The sequence below is a fragment of the Bos javanicus genome, chromosome 1 (genome assembly GCF_032452875.1).
Source record: "Bos javanicus breed banteng chromosome 1, ARS-OSU_banteng_1.0, whole genome shotgun sequence".
Lineage (NCBI taxonomy): Eukaryota > Metazoa > Chordata > Mammalia > Artiodactyla > Bovidae > Bos > Bos javanicus.
The window spans coordinates 107,338,842-107,356,775 of NC_083868.1; the positions used below are offsets into that span (position 1 = coordinate 107,338,842).

At 46.6% G+C, this 17,934-nt stretch overlaps 1 protein-coding gene across 1 annotated transcript in view; it reads left to right on the forward strand.

Moving 5' to 3' along the window:
- The first annotated feature begins 2,588 nt into the window (after positions 1-2,588).
- The window catches only part of LOC133252813 (NACHT, LRR and PYD domains-containing protein 1a-like), a 41,112-nt gene continuing 25,766 nt past the window's right edge, over positions 2,589-17,934 (forward strand). The window contains exons 1-4 of the mRNA XM_061425777.1: positions 2,589-2,622; positions 2,699-3,017; positions 14,723-14,754; positions 16,618-16,662. Of these exons, the coding sequence (XP_061281761.1) occupies positions 2,589-2,622; positions 2,699-3,017; positions 14,723-14,754; positions 16,618-16,662 (430 nt within the window). The remainder of the gene's footprint in view (positions 2,623-2,698; positions 3,018-14,722; positions 14,755-16,617; positions 16,663-17,934) is intronic.

Below are 17,934 nucleotides of genomic sequence, written 5' to 3' on the forward strand. Positions count from 1 at the left end.
TATAACAGCTTAAAACAACAAATATTTATTATTTCAGAGTTTGTGTGGGTCAGGAATCTGTAAAGGGCTTAGCTGGGTGGTTGTGGCTCAAGGTCTGTCATGAGATTGTAGGCAAGCTGTCTACCAGGGCTGCAATGGTCCAAAGACTCAGGTGAGGATGAAGGATCCAATACAAGTTCACTCACGTGGTTTTTTCAGGCTTTGGTTCATTTGCTTATCATATTGTATGGGCCTCCTGGAAGCCAAAAAAACTTCTGGAAGGTGAAAAGAGTCAAGTGACATAGTAACATTCGGAAAAGGGGACTTCAGATCTGGCAGATGCAAGGTAACTTCCAAAACCAGGGTCTGCCAACAGGTGCTATGTCGGGCCACCTGGGGGAGTTAATGAAAAATATACCAGTAGTATACACATCCTTATAGTTAATAATACTGTATTATATATTTGAAAGTTGCTTAGAGATTATATCTTAAAAATTCTTGGCATAAGAACAAAATTTTTGTAACTAGGTGTGGTGATGGATATGAACTTGACTTATTATGGTGAGCATTTCACATATATACACCTACCAAATCATTATATTGTACATCTGAAACTAATAAGATGGTGTATATCTAAATAAAAAATACCTGTTCCTAGGTCTACTTTTTTTTTTCTTCTTTTGCAAGGAAGGTGAACTCAAGATAGTTAAATGACTTGCTCAAATGCCCATAGCTAGAAAAGGGCTGAGCTGGGGCTGGAACTCAGGCTCATCTGGAAGTCAGAGTTACTGGGAGAATGTAGCATACCAGCCTGGCTCCCCTCAAACCCATGTGAACATGAAGCCTGCCTCTCCACTGACAGCCAGGCAGCCCTGTGTGAGTTTGTTATATAATCTGTATGAACCCCAGTTAGTTTATATGTGAAGAGGGTGTAATAGTTACTTTGTGCTGTTATTGTGATGACTGAGATATTTTTTAATGCTCCCTTGCCAAAGAACACTAGGAATATTTCCTATCATTTTAAGAGTTGAATTTATTACTCATTGCACTGAGGGAAATGCATACCATGGGAAACCCTGGAGGTGTGTCAGTGAGAAGGTATTAGAAAATATTATTAAAGGATTTGTTTTTTTGTTAGCTGATTGCAGGGGTGCTCAGGAAACCAGAGTTCATTCTACAAATGTATATCTTTGTAAATCTTATTCTTAGAAGGGAAGACCAGAGGGAGACTGAGGCTATAATTGGCAAAGAGGCTCTAACTGGCCAGAATGGCTGTGTGTCCACTGTGGCTTGGACGATGTTCATATTTTGTCTGTGTTTAGACATGATTAAGGAGTCTTGCTCTTGTCTTCGTACATCGTGGTCACAGAGGGGCCTTGTCTGATGCTGATGTTCTTGTTCATGTTTATGTTAAACAGAAGAACACTAAGGCCCAGTGATAGTACCAAGGCCATCTCTTTCCCAGGTATAAACCATCTAGTCATAGTGCTGGACTCAACTGGTGTTCCAGTCACTGAGCCATGACTTTTATTGTGCTCTCCCACACTGTCAGCACTGGACCTCTGAGTCACAGTGAGACACATAGGGGTGTTCTGAGGTGGAGACATTTGGAGGAAATTAAAAGACAGATGTCCCTTCAAGCGCAATGACTCCTTTTCTTCCCCAGCTTCAGGCATGCTGCTGCTGCTGCTAAGTCACTTCAGTCGTGTCTGACTCTGCGCGACCCCATAGACGGCAGCCCACCAGGCTCCCCCGTCCCTGGGATTCTCCAGGCAAGAACACTGGAGTGGGGTTGCCATTTCCTTCTCCAATGCAGGAAAGTGAAAAGTGAAAGTGAAGTTGCTCAGTTGTTCCCAACTTGTAGCGACCCCATGGACTGCAGCCTACCAGGCTCCTCCATCTATGGGATTTTCCAGTAAGAGTACTAGAGTGGGCTGCCTTTGCCTTCTCTGGCTTCAGGCATGACATGAAGCCATTTCCATGAGGTCAAGGGCATTTCAGCCTGTGGAGAATTTCAGAAAGAGAAAAGAGGGGGCTGCAAGGTATAGGGCTGGACTCTGCCTTAGCTTCCTTCCTGCAGTAGAGGTGTACTCTGCACTTACTGTCAGACCTGGGCTTGATGCTGTGTGACACCCACCACCACGTGGAAAATAAACTAGCAAAGGACCACGCTGAGAAACGGGGTAAAAGAAGACAGGGTACCACGAGGACCACTGGCAGTCTAAGCAGTGGTTCCTATACTTTTCTGAATATTGGAATCACCTGGATCTTTCTGGATCCCACTGCACTAATCGAATTCATCTGGGATACCACTCGGAGCATCGAGATTTAAAAAACTCCCTGGGTGATCAAATGTGCAGCAAACTTGGGAAATCACTGGTTTAGCCCATCCACCCTTACAGTTTAGGGTGGAGGGGCCGGGGTCATAACGCTGTTTAACCATATGAAAGCTGCGGTCCCTCATTCTAGACACTTGGATTTAAATATAAAATCTGAAAATAAATTTCGAGGGGCTTTCAGACCCTAGGAAGAGAATCTGGGAATTCCTCGAGGGAGGCGGGTTGTCTCGTGAAAAACGCCCAATCAGGGTGATATGAGCTCCCTGCAGAATGGCGCTGGCCCTGCTCTTTCACAGAAGCCCCGGTATTAGCGTCACCAAACCTAGCTCCCGTAGGGAGGTAAGCAGCCACCGAGCAGCCGGTGTGCGCACGTGTGAGAGTGTGCCCGCCGGCGTGCACGCGCGGGGCAGCCGGCGAGCGTGCGTTTCCGTTCGGGAGCCCGGGCGGCCTCCGGCTGCGGCTGCAGCAGCGTGCCCGGCGCCCCCTCCCGCCCAGTCCCCTCCCCCGGTGGCTCTCGCTCGCCCTCGTCCCTCCCCCAGCAGCGTCCGCCGCCTCCGGGTGCGGAGGGCAGCGCACTGCACGCGAACCCCTCCTGCAGGCGCCCGGGCGCTACTCGAGCGCCTTGCCCCGGGCGCGCCTGGCGCCCCCTCCCAGACGCCTAACGACGATGAGCCAAGACTCGGGGGTCGCGGAGAGCAGGTGAGCGCAGCCGCGGGGCTGGGTGGGGGCCGGGGTTTGGGAAGGAGGACGGGCAGAGCGGGGGTGGGGTGCGGCTGGCCCGGACATCGCCGCGTGGAGAAGGGGCTTTGCGGTCTTCAGCACCCTCTATCGTGGGCTCTGCTTTTCCCGTTTTCCGGACGGGGCGGGGGCTCCACTCCCGCCCCGGCATACCCGCTCGAGCTGCACAAACAAAGCACCCTTCGGTGGCGGCGCCTGCCTGGCGCGGGCACGGAGCACGGGGGTAGCGACTCGCTCTCCAGCCCGGACTCCGATTCCCAACCCGCCGGCAGGCCCCGGGCGGCTGCACCTGGGTCGGGCGGGCTGCGCCGGGGTCGCGCGCAGGTGCTCGCGCGGGAAGCGGTGGCGCGCGGCTGCGAGGCCCCGGGCGCCCGGCCCGGAGGAGGAGCTATGGCCGGCGCTACTGCCCCCTGCCGTCTCGGCTTGCCGGCGCCAGCAACCCGGCCCTTCGGCAGCGGCGGCGCAAAGGCGGCGGCAGGTGGGCCCGATTTGTCCACATTCACCCGGCGGCAGCGGCTGCGGGCGGCGGGCCGGTGTGGAGGGGGCTGATCGCCCTGTGGCATCCCCTTTGCTCCCAGCGCGAGTGGACTCGCGCCCTTCCCGCCTCCGCGCTGACTCCCCGCCGCCCGGGCCGGCTTCTGCTGTCCTCGTCTGCTCCCATCTCTCAAGCTTCAGCTCTCCGGATCCCCTGCGTCCACTGCACCCGTGTCGGGGAGGACTTGGGAAGTTTTTCTGAACACCACCGGCGCTTTGGCCCCTTGACTTTCAAATGGTTTGAGCTGAGAGCGGGATTATTTCCGTAATCCCCTTTTGCCCATGCGTGAAACACCCCCATCATCCCCTTGCGCCAGTCATCCCTTCTACGCTCCCATGGGGCCCTAATAGTGTCTTTAGCACAGAAGGCACGAGATCAACATTGCTTTTAGGATATCTGCTATTACTGTAAAGGTAGCCAATGCCTCTGTTTGTCATCAGCGTCCCACAGACCTTTAAAGGCAGCCTCTTTTCACGTGGGAATGTGTATTCAGAGCTGGTTTGGGCTGTAGTGGTCGAGTTCTCCAGAGCTCTCATCTGCAGAAGCAGACTTTTGGCATCGGATGCAGTTTCAGCACAAGACACGTGACGGCTTGTTTGTGAAATGTATCCTTTAGGTAATTCATTGCTGTAAGCACATGCCGGAAGCCCGCCCAAAACAGTGCAGAAACGCTGGGCAAAGATTCAGACTCTGCAGAGAACTTGCTTATGAGACAGTCCCTGCCACATCACAGTTTATGCACGATCAACTAGAGAATACGGAGCTTTAAAGTGTCTCACGACTTCAGTGTTTCGTGAATTATTCTTTGAACATTAGGCTCATAATCTTTTAGGAAGGAGGGAAGGATTTTTTTGTTTTGTTTTATGTGTGATTTTTTTTTTTTTCTTTTTGTCTCTGTTCTTTAAAACACTGTTGCAAGCAGGAAGACAGTGTAGAAAAGTTTATTGTGGGGTTCTGCCGTTCAATGTCTTGACATTAGCATTAATAAAACCCCACTAGGACAAGAACTGGGTCCACTTGGGTCATCAAAAACACTTCCTTGGAGGTGGTCAGTTAGCAGGAAGACTTGCAAATGGTGGTTAAAGTGAATGTTGAATCAATCAAATACAGCAAAAGTAAAGTTTTGTTCCAAAAGAAAAGGGAAGTGAATTGAAGTATAGTGTGTGGAATTAGCATGCACGGTTATTTACACACACAAAGCAGAGCTAACTCAACTTCTACCTACTCCTTCCTAGTTCAGTTCAGTCGCTCAGTCGTGTTTGACTCTTTGTGACCCCATTACTCTGAAATATGGGTCCTCCCTACCTCTTTTCATAAAAACTTGCTAGCCTGCAATTGCTGATCTTTCTGGTCTCTTCAGGAAGACTTACTAATGAGTCGTTTGCACATTTCAGTGTGGCACAAAGTCTGTATAATTGTGTGTCAAACAAGGGGGAGGTGTAATTCTCAGTAAACTGTAAAGCACCCTACAGGTGTTTGCTACTGTTACTTGTAATTTTTAGTAGCTGCCCGGTATGCCACTCTGATACTTAGTCATTCCCACATTTTTTGCCATTTAAACTGTTACTACTGATTTTTAAATACTAAGGAGGTCTCTATATCTAGGGACTTCCCAGATGGCTCAGTGGTAAAGAATCTGCCTGCCAATGCAGGAGGTGTGGGTTCAATCCCCGGTCCAGAAGAATCCCATGGAGAAGGAAATGGCAACCCACTCCAGTATTCTTGCTTGGAAAATCCCATGGACAGAGGAACCTGGTGGGCTACAGTCCATGAGGTTGAAAAAGAGTCGGATATGATTTAGTGACTCAGCAACAGCAACTTTATATCTAATTACCACATTGTATCTGTCATTTATCCAGTGAACCTTTTTTTTTTTTTAATAGTGCAAACCATACACCAAACGATGTGTTAGATGCTGAGGATGTGGAATCCTTTGCTGTACACACACACACACCCCTCTTGTTCTTTAGTTCCCAAGAGTTATAAACGACTTACAAAGTACAACGTGCATGCGTGCTCAGTTGTGTCTGACTCTTTGCAACGCCGTGGACTGTAGCCTGCCAGGCTCCTCTGTCTGTGGGATTTTCCAGGCAAGAATACTGGAGTGGGTTGCCATTTCCTGCTCCAGGGGACCTTCACTATCCAGAGGTTGAACCTGTGTCTCTTGCATTTCTTGAGCAGCACAATAAAGCCATTAATTTAGGTGTGCATCAGAGCAGGGCTCAGGGAGGCGAGTAGAGAAGGGATCCCTTCATCTGGGCTGAGTAAGGGAATCACCCCACCCCCTCCATTCCCAGTCAGGCCAGCTCTCCTTTTTGCCTGCCCTGGGCACTTGTGATTTCATTCTTTTCCCTCTTCTTCCTCCTCCCCTCCTTGACCCCTCACTGATAGAAGTGTTCCAGTTGCCTCCCTTCTCCCTTAAGCCAGCTCAGTTCCAGCTTTTCCTCCTGGTCCCACTTCCCTTTGGAGTACAGTATGCAGAGATTTCATTGACAGTTATAGGAGAAAGAAGGAAGTAGACCTTGAAACTGTTCACCCTAATTCCTGTCACCCCACAGCTGCCATTTGGGCCATATCCCAAATGCAGTCATCTCTTTACTTTGCCCCCTACCACCCAGGCTCATTCTCCATTCATAAATGTGGCCCACAAAGCTAAAGGCCTATATATTTTTCCTTTCCCAAGATGCTGAAAACCCTTCCGTGAGGTGTGTGTATGTACAGTCGTACAGAAAACCCAGCATTTTAAGTGTACAGCTGATAAATTATCACCAAGTGAACACATCTGTGTAACTACCACCCAGGTCAAGAAATAGAACCTGGCATCCCAAAAGCCCCCTTCCTATTCCTTGTACTTTCCTATCCCTTCATCCCAAAGGGACCAGAGATAGTTTTGCTAGTTTGTAAACTTTGTAAAAATAGACTCATACAGCATATGCCCTTTTGTGTCTGACTTCTTTTGTGCCGTATTGTTTGTGAGATTCATCCTCTCAGTTGCTTGTAAGCGGTTTTGGATTCTCGTGGCTTACAGGACTCCATTTTAGGACGGAATCACATTTTGTTCATCCATTTTTCTCTTGATGAACGTGGCAGTTGTTTCCAGGTTTTGTGTGTTACAACTAATGATGCGTGAATCCTTTAGCCTTTTGATATCCAAAAACCTACCTGTTTGACCACTATTTTTTTTTTTTTCCTTCTGGTATAACTGAAGAAAAGGAAGGGAGGGAATAGATGAAGGAGCCAGCCTGGAGAGCCAGGCCTGTGGGTTTTTCACCTTTGCTGGCACTAAATGTTTTCCAAAGCATTTAAGGCTGTGCTCTCATTCTGGGACCTGAACATAGAAGAAAAAAGTGATGGGATGGCTTACATCCCAGGTGAACTGATTATAGGTGGTGGTTATGGGATGCTTAGAATAAAGGAAGCTGGGTGATGATGGGAAGCCTGCCCAGCTTGGGAAGTGTCCCTTGGGAGAACTGACAGCTGGTGGCTCATGACTCCCACATCTCTCCTCCACCTTCCCCCACCTGTCTGCCACTTTCCCCTATGGAGTCCTTGACCCCCCCTCCCCCACCTCTCCTCCCCGGCCCCAGCCTGGTCCCAGAGGGCTTGGAGTACAGGAAATCCTTCTGTCCCTATGCAAGGGGCTGTGTAGTTGGCTTCCAGACCTCAAGTCTGTGAAGACAGTTTCCTTGGAGTATGCTTTAAAGTTACCTAGCCTCCTGTGGGGTGTTTGTCATCTAGTACTACAACTTCTTGGGCAGGGAGGTCTGGCTTTTGTGGCCTGGAGACTGAGATTTTCTTTGGGGAAATGCTTGGATCTTTTGGGCTCAACATAAGCAGTTTCTGGCGTGCTGCGATTCCTAGGGTTGCAAAGAGTCAGACACGACTGAGCAACTGAAGTGAACTGAACTGAGCCTGTAGGCTTTCAGGGTTGCACAGCGTCAGACATTCCCCATGAGAGATGTTGACGACAGCAGATTCTGTAACCCTGCATTGTTGACTTCCTCCTTTGTGTTCAAACTTCAGATCTTCCCAAGAGGGAAGATTTAGAGACCACTCGGTGGACCAGATGATCTTTATTCAGCATCCTGGGATTGCCATAGGTTTGGTTACAGAGTTGGAATTTCTCCACCTCCCTGTTTTTCCTCATCTCCTCCCTTTCTCCCTCTGATCACGCTTGCTTTCCTCCTGTTCCTGGATCTTGATCAGTTCCTTCCTGCCTCAGACAGAAGCTGTGTGACCTCTACTCCCCCAGCCCCAATTCTTCTCTTGCCTATTCCTGCTTGTCTTTTGTGGCTGAGTTTAAATGTCACTTCCTCAGGAAGCTGCCCCCCCTGCCACCCACCCCCACCCCAATTTTTCAATCTTAGACAGCACTTCCTTTCTCAGATGCAAGTAGACAGTCTTCCCCATCAGGCTGATGGGTTCTTGAAGCCACAGCGCCAGTTGCTCTATTCATTCATGCCTGGCACATAGTCCATCTGTTTTGTTAAATGGATGAATTGATGGGTAAACTAGGAGATCTGAGACAGGTTGTAAGATTGTCTCTGCTTCTAACTTGCTGTGTGATCTTGGGTGTTTATTAGTTTCACCTCTCCTAGAATGCATCTTTCCCTCTGTGAAATAATGCATCAGACTGGAAGATCTTTATAGGTTCCTTTCCGTTTCAGTTTTTTCTGAGTCTAACAGTGAGAGGATCCTGAGGGGTGGTAGCTTTCTCTGAAAATGCAAAAGCTGACCTTTCCATTGAGGTTTAAGTGGTCTTAAGTTTCATGCCTGTGTTCTTGGCATGAGAGCTGCATTCTTCCCAGTTCACCATAGCCTGCTCTGGGCTAAAATGATAGCTTATATTGCTTTTATTGTGCTCTTCCCACATCACATACATTTTATTTCCTGATCTGTCTTCTCTTCCGTTAGTGTGCCCCTTGGGACCAGGTTCCTGTGTCATTTTTATATCCCCTCCGCTCATCACAGCGGATTTCAGTTAATGAAAAGAGATCTGTATTATAGAGAATAGTATTTTCATCGAGTTTATTCTCTGGAAAGTATAACTATTTTATGATTATGCAGATTAACTTTAGTTTGTGACTAACATAAACTCTTTTCCACTTTCTTAACCCATTTAACTTTTTTTGACCTATTTCCTGAAGGTTGATAGGAGCTGAAATAAGTAAAACACTAGTTGGTTTCGTTCTGGTGAAGAGTTAGAGGAGGATTGGGGCCTCATCATAGGTTTGTGCGCATGCATGCTCAGTCACTTTAGTCGTGTCTGACTCTTTGCGACCCTATGCTATGTAGCCCGCCAGACTCCTCTGTCCAAGGGCTTCTCCAGGCAAGAGAATTGGAGCGGGTTGCCGTGCCCTCCTCCAGGGGATCTTCCTGACCCAGGGACTGAACCTGTATCTCTTGTGGCTCCTGCATTGCAGATCGATTCTTTACCTGAATCGACCCATTATGGGTTTAATTATGCCTAATAACTTTTTATTATTTACTGCAAGGTGACTCTAGTTGAGAATTACCTTCACAGACAGTGACACCTGAGGAACAGAGACTAGAAAGTATTAAGTGTTTTGTCTTTACCTGCTTGGCAGAATTTTAGGCTTTTTGTTGTGAAATGTACTGATAAAAGCTTGGGCTCTGCAGTCAGATGGACTGGGTTTGTGGATAAGTTACCCAGCCTTATTTCCTCATCTGTGAAATGGGGATGATACTAGTTCAGCATCAGGCACTAAAAAGTTTGTTGCAAGGAGCCCATTGATGCCTGCCAGGTCCTTGGCTCAGGTTCAGGCACACAATAAATATTAAAAAAAAGTATTAGCTATTATATTATGGTTTAAATATAATAAAATGTTATATTGTAATTATATTGATACATATTAATATATTATATATATTATATGGTGTGCTGCAGTCCATGGGGTCTTGAAGAGATGGACACAACTTGGCAACTGAACAACAACAATTATGGTTTTATTTTCACTTTAAGGATTGTTAAAATCTTTAACTGGAGAATTATTACTCATGGAGCCAGATTTGACTGAAACCCTTCTGGCACCTGTCCAGGCTGCAGTCAGGTGGGAGAAAGGCTCCCTCTGATTGGATTTTACAGTGCCAAGATGCAGCGTTTTTCTCCCCCAACTAAGGGAAAGAGACCTGTACTAGGCAGGGCCTGGGAGCTGGTAGGCATAAGGCAGCACTGACATTACACCCAGTCATCACGATTGAGTCGGGATGAAAATGTAAGGAATTTTAAAAGTGATACTTAAGTAAATGTCTACTTCCATTCCCTACTGATCTTCAGCCCCTAAATTACACTGGGAACATCTGAAATGGGTCCTCCCTCTCCATGATTAGTTTTCCTTTTAACAAACCACATGGAAAAGCAGACAGAAAGAAGATGTGGGGCACTAGCATCCATGTGGCGTGTCAGAGAGGAAGAAAATCTTCCTCCACCCTTCTGGGTTCTTCTAGTCTAAGGATTAAATTGACATGTGTCAGATTAACAGGAGAAAAACAAACAAAAGTTATAATAACTGGTGTACATGGAAAAGGGGCTTCCCAGGTGGTGCTAGTGGTAAAGAACTCACCTGCCAGTCCAGGAGACCTTAGAGAGCCCAGTTCGATCCCTGGGTTGGGAAGATCCCCTGGAGGAGGAAATGGAATATCTCCAGAGTTCTTACCTGGAGAATCCCATGGACAGAGGAGTCTGGCGGGCTACAGTCCATGAGGTTGCAAAAGAGTCACACATGACTTGGCGACAACAGCCATATATGGGAGATACCAAGGAAAACTTGAGTAACTCTCCAAAATCGCCAAAGCCCTCACCTTGAATACCGGCCTCAGCAGGCAGACAAGGATGTTGAGGATGGGGAGACTCAGTTCTGGGAGGTCCCCAGGAAGAGCACAGTAAACCCTGGTGAGGTTATCCTGAGATTTCTGTCCCTGCCCTTTCACTGATAAGATACAGATTTGGACACCCTTACACATGGAGATTTCCCATACAAATGTTAATGTTTCTTCCAAAAGGCTAACTCCTGCTGGGTTTTGAATGTTTTTCCTTTGCCTGCTGTTTCTTAGAGAATAACCAGCTTAAAATAATTAATATGCCAAAGAGACATATTTTAGGGTAGCAGATTCTGCTACCTCTAAAGCAGATTCCAGAGCCAGTGCAAGGGCTCTGTGGGTCCCCTGGGTTACTTCCTTCACTGGGCTGTGACTTTGGTGTTGCCCAGTGGGCGGCTCCTTCACCTCGGGCTAAGCCCCTTCCCCCATAACTGTTGGGTGTTTTGATACAGAGAGCTGACCCTCTACCCTGCAGCCTCATTATGTGGTGAAAATAAAGGTTTTCCATAAAGGTTTTCTGGTTTTTAGCAGAAGTTCTGATATCTATGCACATGCATATACATCTGGAAATAAAGATAAACAGCTGTAGAAAGGGGACTATGAAAGGGACAGTCAAGAGAAGTTTGTCACTGTTTTAAGCAGACATATTTTGTACAATAAGGATGTCTGACTCTTAATACATGTTCTCATCAGTCCAGTTCAGTCGCTCAGTCATGTCCAACTCTTTGCAACCCCACAGACTGCAGCACGCCAGGCTTTCCTGTCCATCACCAACTCCTGGAGCTTGCTCAAAATCATGTCTATTGAGTCGATGATGCCATCTAACCATCTCATCCTCTTTCGTCCCCTTCTGCTCCTGACTTCAATCTTTCCCAGCATCAGGGTCTTTTCCAATGAGTCAGTTCTTCACAGCAGGTGGCCAAAGTATTGGAATCAGCATCAGTCCTTCCAGTGAATATTCAGGACTGATTTCCTTTAGGATTGACTAGTTTGATCTCCTTGCAGTCCAAGGGACTCTCAAGAGTCTTCTCCAACACCACAGTTCAAAAACATCATTCTTCGACGCTAAGTTTTCTTTACAGTTCAATTCTCACATCCATACATGACTACTGGAAAAAGCATAGCTTTGACTAGATGAACCTTTGTTGGCAAAGTAATGTCTCTGCTTTTTAATATGCTGTCTAGGTTGGTCATAGATTTTCTTCCAAGGATCAAGTGTCTTTTAATTTCATGGCTGCAGTCACCATCTGCAGTGATTTTGGAGCCCAAGAAAATAAGTCTCTCACTGTTTCCATTGTTTCCCCATCTATTTGCCACGAAGTGGCAGGCTTCAACATTACGTGAACTCTGAACTTCCAGATGTTCAAACTGGATTTAGAAAACACAGAGGAACCAGAGATCAAATTGCCAACATCCGTTGGATCATCAAGAAAGCAAGAGAGTTCCAGAAAAACATCTACTTCTGCTTTACTGACAGAATAAATTCTTCAAGAGATGGGAATACCAGACCACCTTACCTGCCTCCTCAGAAATCTGTATGCAGGCCAAGAAGCAACAATTAGAACTGGACGTGGAACAACAGACTCGTTCCAAATTGGGAAAGGAAAATATGTCAAGGCTGTATATTATCACCCTGCTTATTTATCTTATATGCAGAGTACATCATGCAAAATGCCAGGCTGGATGAAGCACAAGCTGGAATCAAGATTGCTGGGAGAAATAGCAATAACCTCAGATGGACAGATTACACCACCCTTGTGGCAGAAAGCAAAGAACTAAAGAGCCTCTTGATGAAAGTGAAAGAGGAGAGTGAAAAAGCTGGCTTCAAACTCAACATTCACAAAACTAAGATCATGGCATCTGGTCCCATTACATGTTCTCATAATTACTTTTAAATTAAAAGGTACAATGCCTGCATTATAAGAGTATGAGTCTGGAGAAAAACAATGCCATGGCTGGCCTGCTCTTGTATGCATTTTGTTGGGAACCATGTTTTAGTTTTTCTTAATGTCTTGAAACATTTCCTAATTTCAGGCTTACCACCACTCTCTGGCCTTCTGAGCCAGAGGTTAAGATTAAAAAATAAGAGGACTTGGGTCTGAAAATGAAAATGCATAGTTTTCATCGGACATGAAGCTTGGGAAATACCAAATACTTGGGAATGTTTATCAGAAAAAACCTTGAGTCAAGGAGGTTTTCAAAATCTGGAGGCTCCTGACTGACTTGACTGAAGAAGAGAAAGGAAGGGACTAGCAGTTCATCTGCTGCTTTGGCTCTGTTCTTCCTTAGTTTACTGTCACTGCCAGGATTGGGTTCAGCCGGTGAAGTGGTGGGGCGTGAAGGGAGACATGGTCCCAGGGGCTTTGAAGTCCTAATGGCCTAGGGTCAAGTGCTCCTTTTCTGTTTGTTAGCTGTGTGACCTCAAGGAAGTTAATGAATCTCTCTGAGCCCCAGTCTCTGCATTTGTCAAATGGCCTTCATAGGCTTATTGGGATGATTCAATGAGAAAATCCAGAAAGATTTTAAACACCCATAAGTGCAAATAACACCATTGTTGTTTTCTTCCTGGTTTTTCATTTATTCATCAAAGATTCTGATTTGATGGGCCCAGAAAAATGGCTTTTAGAAAGCTCTCTGAGAGTTCTAATGTCTTCAAGTCCACACCTTGTGATGAGCAGTTTGGGCATCATGGTGGAGGGCAGGGCTGTTATATGCACAAACTCTACGTGTCAGTGGGGCACACATAGCTGAGCTGCACACCTGCAAGGCTCCTGGCAGTGACTCTTTTCGGGGGAGGGTGCAGAGGGTGGTGTGTATGTGTGTGTGTGTATTATGCAGGGTGTGCTTGGGACACTGAAGAACATTCTCTCTGGGGGAGCAGGAAGGGTGGGTGACAAGGGAGCAGGGTGGGGGTCCATGCGTGCGGTGCCAGGAAGCTCAGGCCAGGAGGTAGTGAGAAGCCACAGAAGGGCAAAGACATGATAAGGTCCTGCAGAGGGCAGACCAAGAGAGTGAGACAGTAATTGTTAGAGAGCGCGAGAACCAGTGAGAGAGAGAGCTTGCAGGCAGGCAGAAGCGGTGTGCAGCGAGGAGGGGAGAAATTTGAGAGATGGGTTGGAGGAAGCATAGGAGGAGTCTGATTGTGCTGCTTGCCAAGAAAGGGGGAGCAAGAGTTAGTGATGACTCGGAGGTTCCAGTTAGGTGACCTGGTGATTCTATGCAAAGACAGATTGGGAGGAGCAGGTTTTCTTGAAGAGGAGAGGCAAGGACTAGCTTGTGCTGACTGTATATAAAGTGCTGAAGTGACCTTCGGGCCTTAAGTACCTTGAAGTCAGGGAGGAGGCCTGGGAAGGGGTCAGAGATCAAGGATCTGAAGCTTTGGCCTGAAGGCAGGCCTGAGGCAGTGTGTGGAGGGTGCACTGAGGTGGTCCTGGGACAAAGCAAATTGCCAGGAGCTGATGGAGCTGGGAGATGAAGCACCTGGAGGTGGGAGAGGCCACCGAGCAGAGAGGAGGGAAGAGACCAGGTGAGGGGCGCTGGAAGCCACCATGGAGCCTGTCACGTGCTTCATTGAAAGGGAGGTGGTCCTTAAGGATGGAGAGGGCCCCTTGGCTTTGTCGGGCAGGGGTCCTCGGTGCCTCTAGCTCGAGTGGTTTCCATACGTGGGAAAAAGCAAAAGGCTGGTGGCTTTGAGTCTGGGAGAGGATGGGGAGTGGGAAACGGAGATGGGGAGTTCTCCCTTGAGACCTTCTGTGGGACTGAGCAGGGCAGAGCCGGGGTGGGGATGCAAACACCAGGTCAGGCAGTGGAAGGACCAGTTAATTGAATGCGGGAGCTGTCCAGGCCCTTCATTTCCCGGAAGTGCTCTATGGGAGGGAGGAGGCTGGAGAAGCAGGTGAGGAGACCTTGGAGTGAGTGGGCGAGCAGCCCTCTGTAGGAACCAGGAGGAGGGATTGGAGGCCAGTGTGGCGGGGCGAGGTGGATGGATGGGCTGGAGATGTGGGGTGTGGGGATTCAGCACAGTGACCCTGTGCGCGGTGCTGCTGGTACCCGGGGTGTGAGCGGACTGGCAGGGCTTCACCTGCACACTCCAAAGTCACCTCTATCCCTGTGGTTTTGAGTCCGGCTGGAGTGGGGAGTGAGGGGGCAAGAAGAGCCTTGAGGAGGGAGAGAGTCATTCCACCTGCCAACATTTCTGGAGAAACATAGTATGATCATTTTGAAGACTTTCATAATTATTTGTATAAAATTAGTATCCGTTTATAAAACTGTTTTTCTTTTCTTGTTCTAGTGATGATCACCATGGCTCTTTAGAAGAAAAAGGTATGAACTCTAAGTCAACGTTGAGTAACTGAAAAACTTAAGCTGCACTGTGTGGAAATTTTCATTTTTAGAAAATGATTTCTTTATTCATTTTATTTATGGGATGCAATTGCCTCATTACATTCATGCAGTCACCAACTTACAGAAATGTGTTAAAATATTATCAGTAGGTTAGGATGATAAGATAATGACAGTTTTTTAGAATTTTCTTTAAGATTATTTGTCAACAGATATTTAAAACAATGAAGTGTAAAGAATTCATACCCTTGTGGTTTTTATAACTTAAGAATAGAGAACAAATACTCTTACATCTCTTTCCTTTTAAACTCTGGCTCTAATGTTCTTTTTAACCTTATTTTAAATTTAGTAGAGTAAGAATAGAGAAGCATTGTCAATGGAATTCTATAATTGTTCTATGCATGAGTAGATATTTTCTTTAATACTTGAGTGTTATCATCAATTATAGATACTTAATGAAAATAGTAACACCTAATTCTGTCCCTGAAACTGGATCAAGTAAAACCTCTGCTGTTAAAAGAAGGTCATGGTCTAGGTTTAGGGGTTGCTGAGGCTTGAGTCCCTTCTCTCAGTTTCTCTCTCTGACCAGCAAAGTGCTGGCGCCTTCCTTACTTTGATATGGTCCTAATTTCATTTGTCTACTGCGTGGTCCTTCCTTGTCCTCACACTTGCTGTTGGCTAGGACATGGATTTTCTCCTAATTTCTGCAGAGTGCCCATCACATGGTGGACAGTAAGTCAGTGAAGGGACAGTAGTCTCTGCCTGCGCCGAGGGGAAGCAGTCAACCAGTAATCGAGCCCTTTCTGTTCACCAGCCTGGCATGGGTGAATGTTCCAGACAAATGAAATGGAAGAGTGCTAGGTCCTGTTCCATGAGCCATCTAATTGAGCATGGCATAAATACGGATGAGGGGCATGGTAACTAAGTGGCAGTCCTTCCCTACACAGAAGTACTCTTGCTCTAGTTGATATTGTTGGTAACTTCTGCAACACTTACCCCTTCTTGTCCTTTACTATAATATCTCCATTCCCATGCACCTACACTGGCCTCAGGTCTTATCACTTCATAGCTGAATCTCTGCAGCAGAGTTTTAGACTCTCTGGAGTCTAATGCATCCTGAACAGCAGTACCCCCCGCCCACCGCCCCCAGAGTCCACCAGCATCTTTGGGAACACCATGGCCCATTTCAGCTGGAAGCACTCATGTAATTCTCCCTGTAGGAGAAACACCCCCCAAGGCCAGCTCTTCTCAATTGCGTTTGAGGTCCTCCCTAGTCTGGTCCCAACTTACCTGGATCTTCACCTCTAACCTATCTGTGTCATTTCACTAAATCGGTGATGGTTGTTTGCATCAATTGACTGTTCAGTGGGAAAGGACTCTGAGTCTTTTCTATAGTAACACTATTGTCTGCTCTTCAATTACAAAATCTAAAACCAGGTGCTTTTTTTCCCTTTCTGGTGTCAAGTTACTTAATCACCAGGGATGTTTTTGGGGAGCAGCTAAGTTGATCAAAGAGTGCCACTCCTTTGGCACAGAACTAAGAGGTTGCCAGGGACCCAACCAAAGGCCATTATAAAGTTTATTGGCTTTCTGTTTGCCTTCTCTTGGAAAAGGCTTAAGGTTGCTTGGTCTAAATCTTTTTTCCTTTGAGAATATGGCCTTGCTTACCATTGGTAACTGGATGTTAATTTGACTTGCAGTGCTGCTTTGGGTTTAAAGACGTGATTTATAGAAGAGGATACTTCTGTTATTTTTGGTTTAGCAATATTTTACAAAAATGAACACAAACTTCTACTTTATCCTTGTATTTATACTACTAAACTTGATTTCTTTCTCAAAATTTAGATTACCCCAGCCCCAACCTAGATACTTCAGGGGACTCTAAATCAGGTAAGAGATATGATTAACATTGGTAAATGCCCAAATGAAATTTTTATAAAATAACCAATTCATCGCAAGATAAATAACAGTTAATTTTTCTGTTTTACTTCAAGCAATCTGCATGAAAGATAGGAACTTTCATCTTTCTACTTAAAAGAGCTGATTAAGTTTTAAACTTTCATGGTTACTTAGCCTAGAGAAATCAGTAACTTAAAATTCGGTGATGAAGCTGTACTTAATGAAACTGAGAATTTATCTGATGAGGCAACTGGACCATTTTCTAGATTGGTTTCACTAACCTAATACAGGGTCCTCTGTGAGCCAAACCAGGTGGTGGATACTTGGCTGGGGTAGTCCTGGGAGGTTTCCCTGAGAAGGTGATGGTTGACTTGAACTCTGAAGGATGCATTGCGGTACCAGGGCAAAGGTGGGGACAAAAGTTATCTGAGTTCAAAAGACTTGCAGGTGTAAAGGTCCCCATGTGAGAAAGTGCACAGTGCTTGTTTGTGGAGACTGAAGAAGGTCGGATGACTGGAATCAGAGAGCGAGGGGAAGGGTGGCAGGGCCAAAGTGTGTCTGTAGAGACAGGTGGGGGCTAGATTGCATAGGACCTTTGGATTAAAAAATCTTTTCTCCACAGTGGATGTACAAATGCCCAATAAGCACATGAAAGATGCTCAATATTATTTCAGCGAAATACAATTCAAACCCACAGAAAGATGCCATTTCACAGCCACTAGGGCGGCTACAATGAAAAAGATAATAGCAAGAATTGTCAAGGATGTGGAGAAATTTGAACCCTCATACACAAGCTCAGCATTCAGAAAACTAAGATCATGGCATCTGGTCCCATCACTTCATGGGAAATAGATGGGGAAACAGTGGAAACAGTGTCAGACTTTATTTTTTTGGGCTCCAAAATCACTGCAGATGGTGATTGCAGCCATGAAATTAAAGATGCTTACTCCTTGGAAGGAAAGTTAGGACTAACCTGCTGCTGCTGCTGCTAAGTCGCTTCAGTCGTGTCCGACTCTGTGTGACCCCACAGACGGCACCCCCATCCCTGGGATTCTCCAGGCAAGAACACTGGAGTGGGTTGCCATTTGCTTCTCCAGTGCAGGAAAGTGAAAAGTGAAAGTGAAGTCGCTCAGTTGTGTCCGACTTTCCAGACCCCATGGACTGCAGCCTACCAGGCTTCTCTGTCCATGGGAGTTTCCAGGCAAGAGTAACCTGCTGCTGCTGCTGCTAAGTCGCTTCAGTCGTGTCTGACTCTGTGCGACC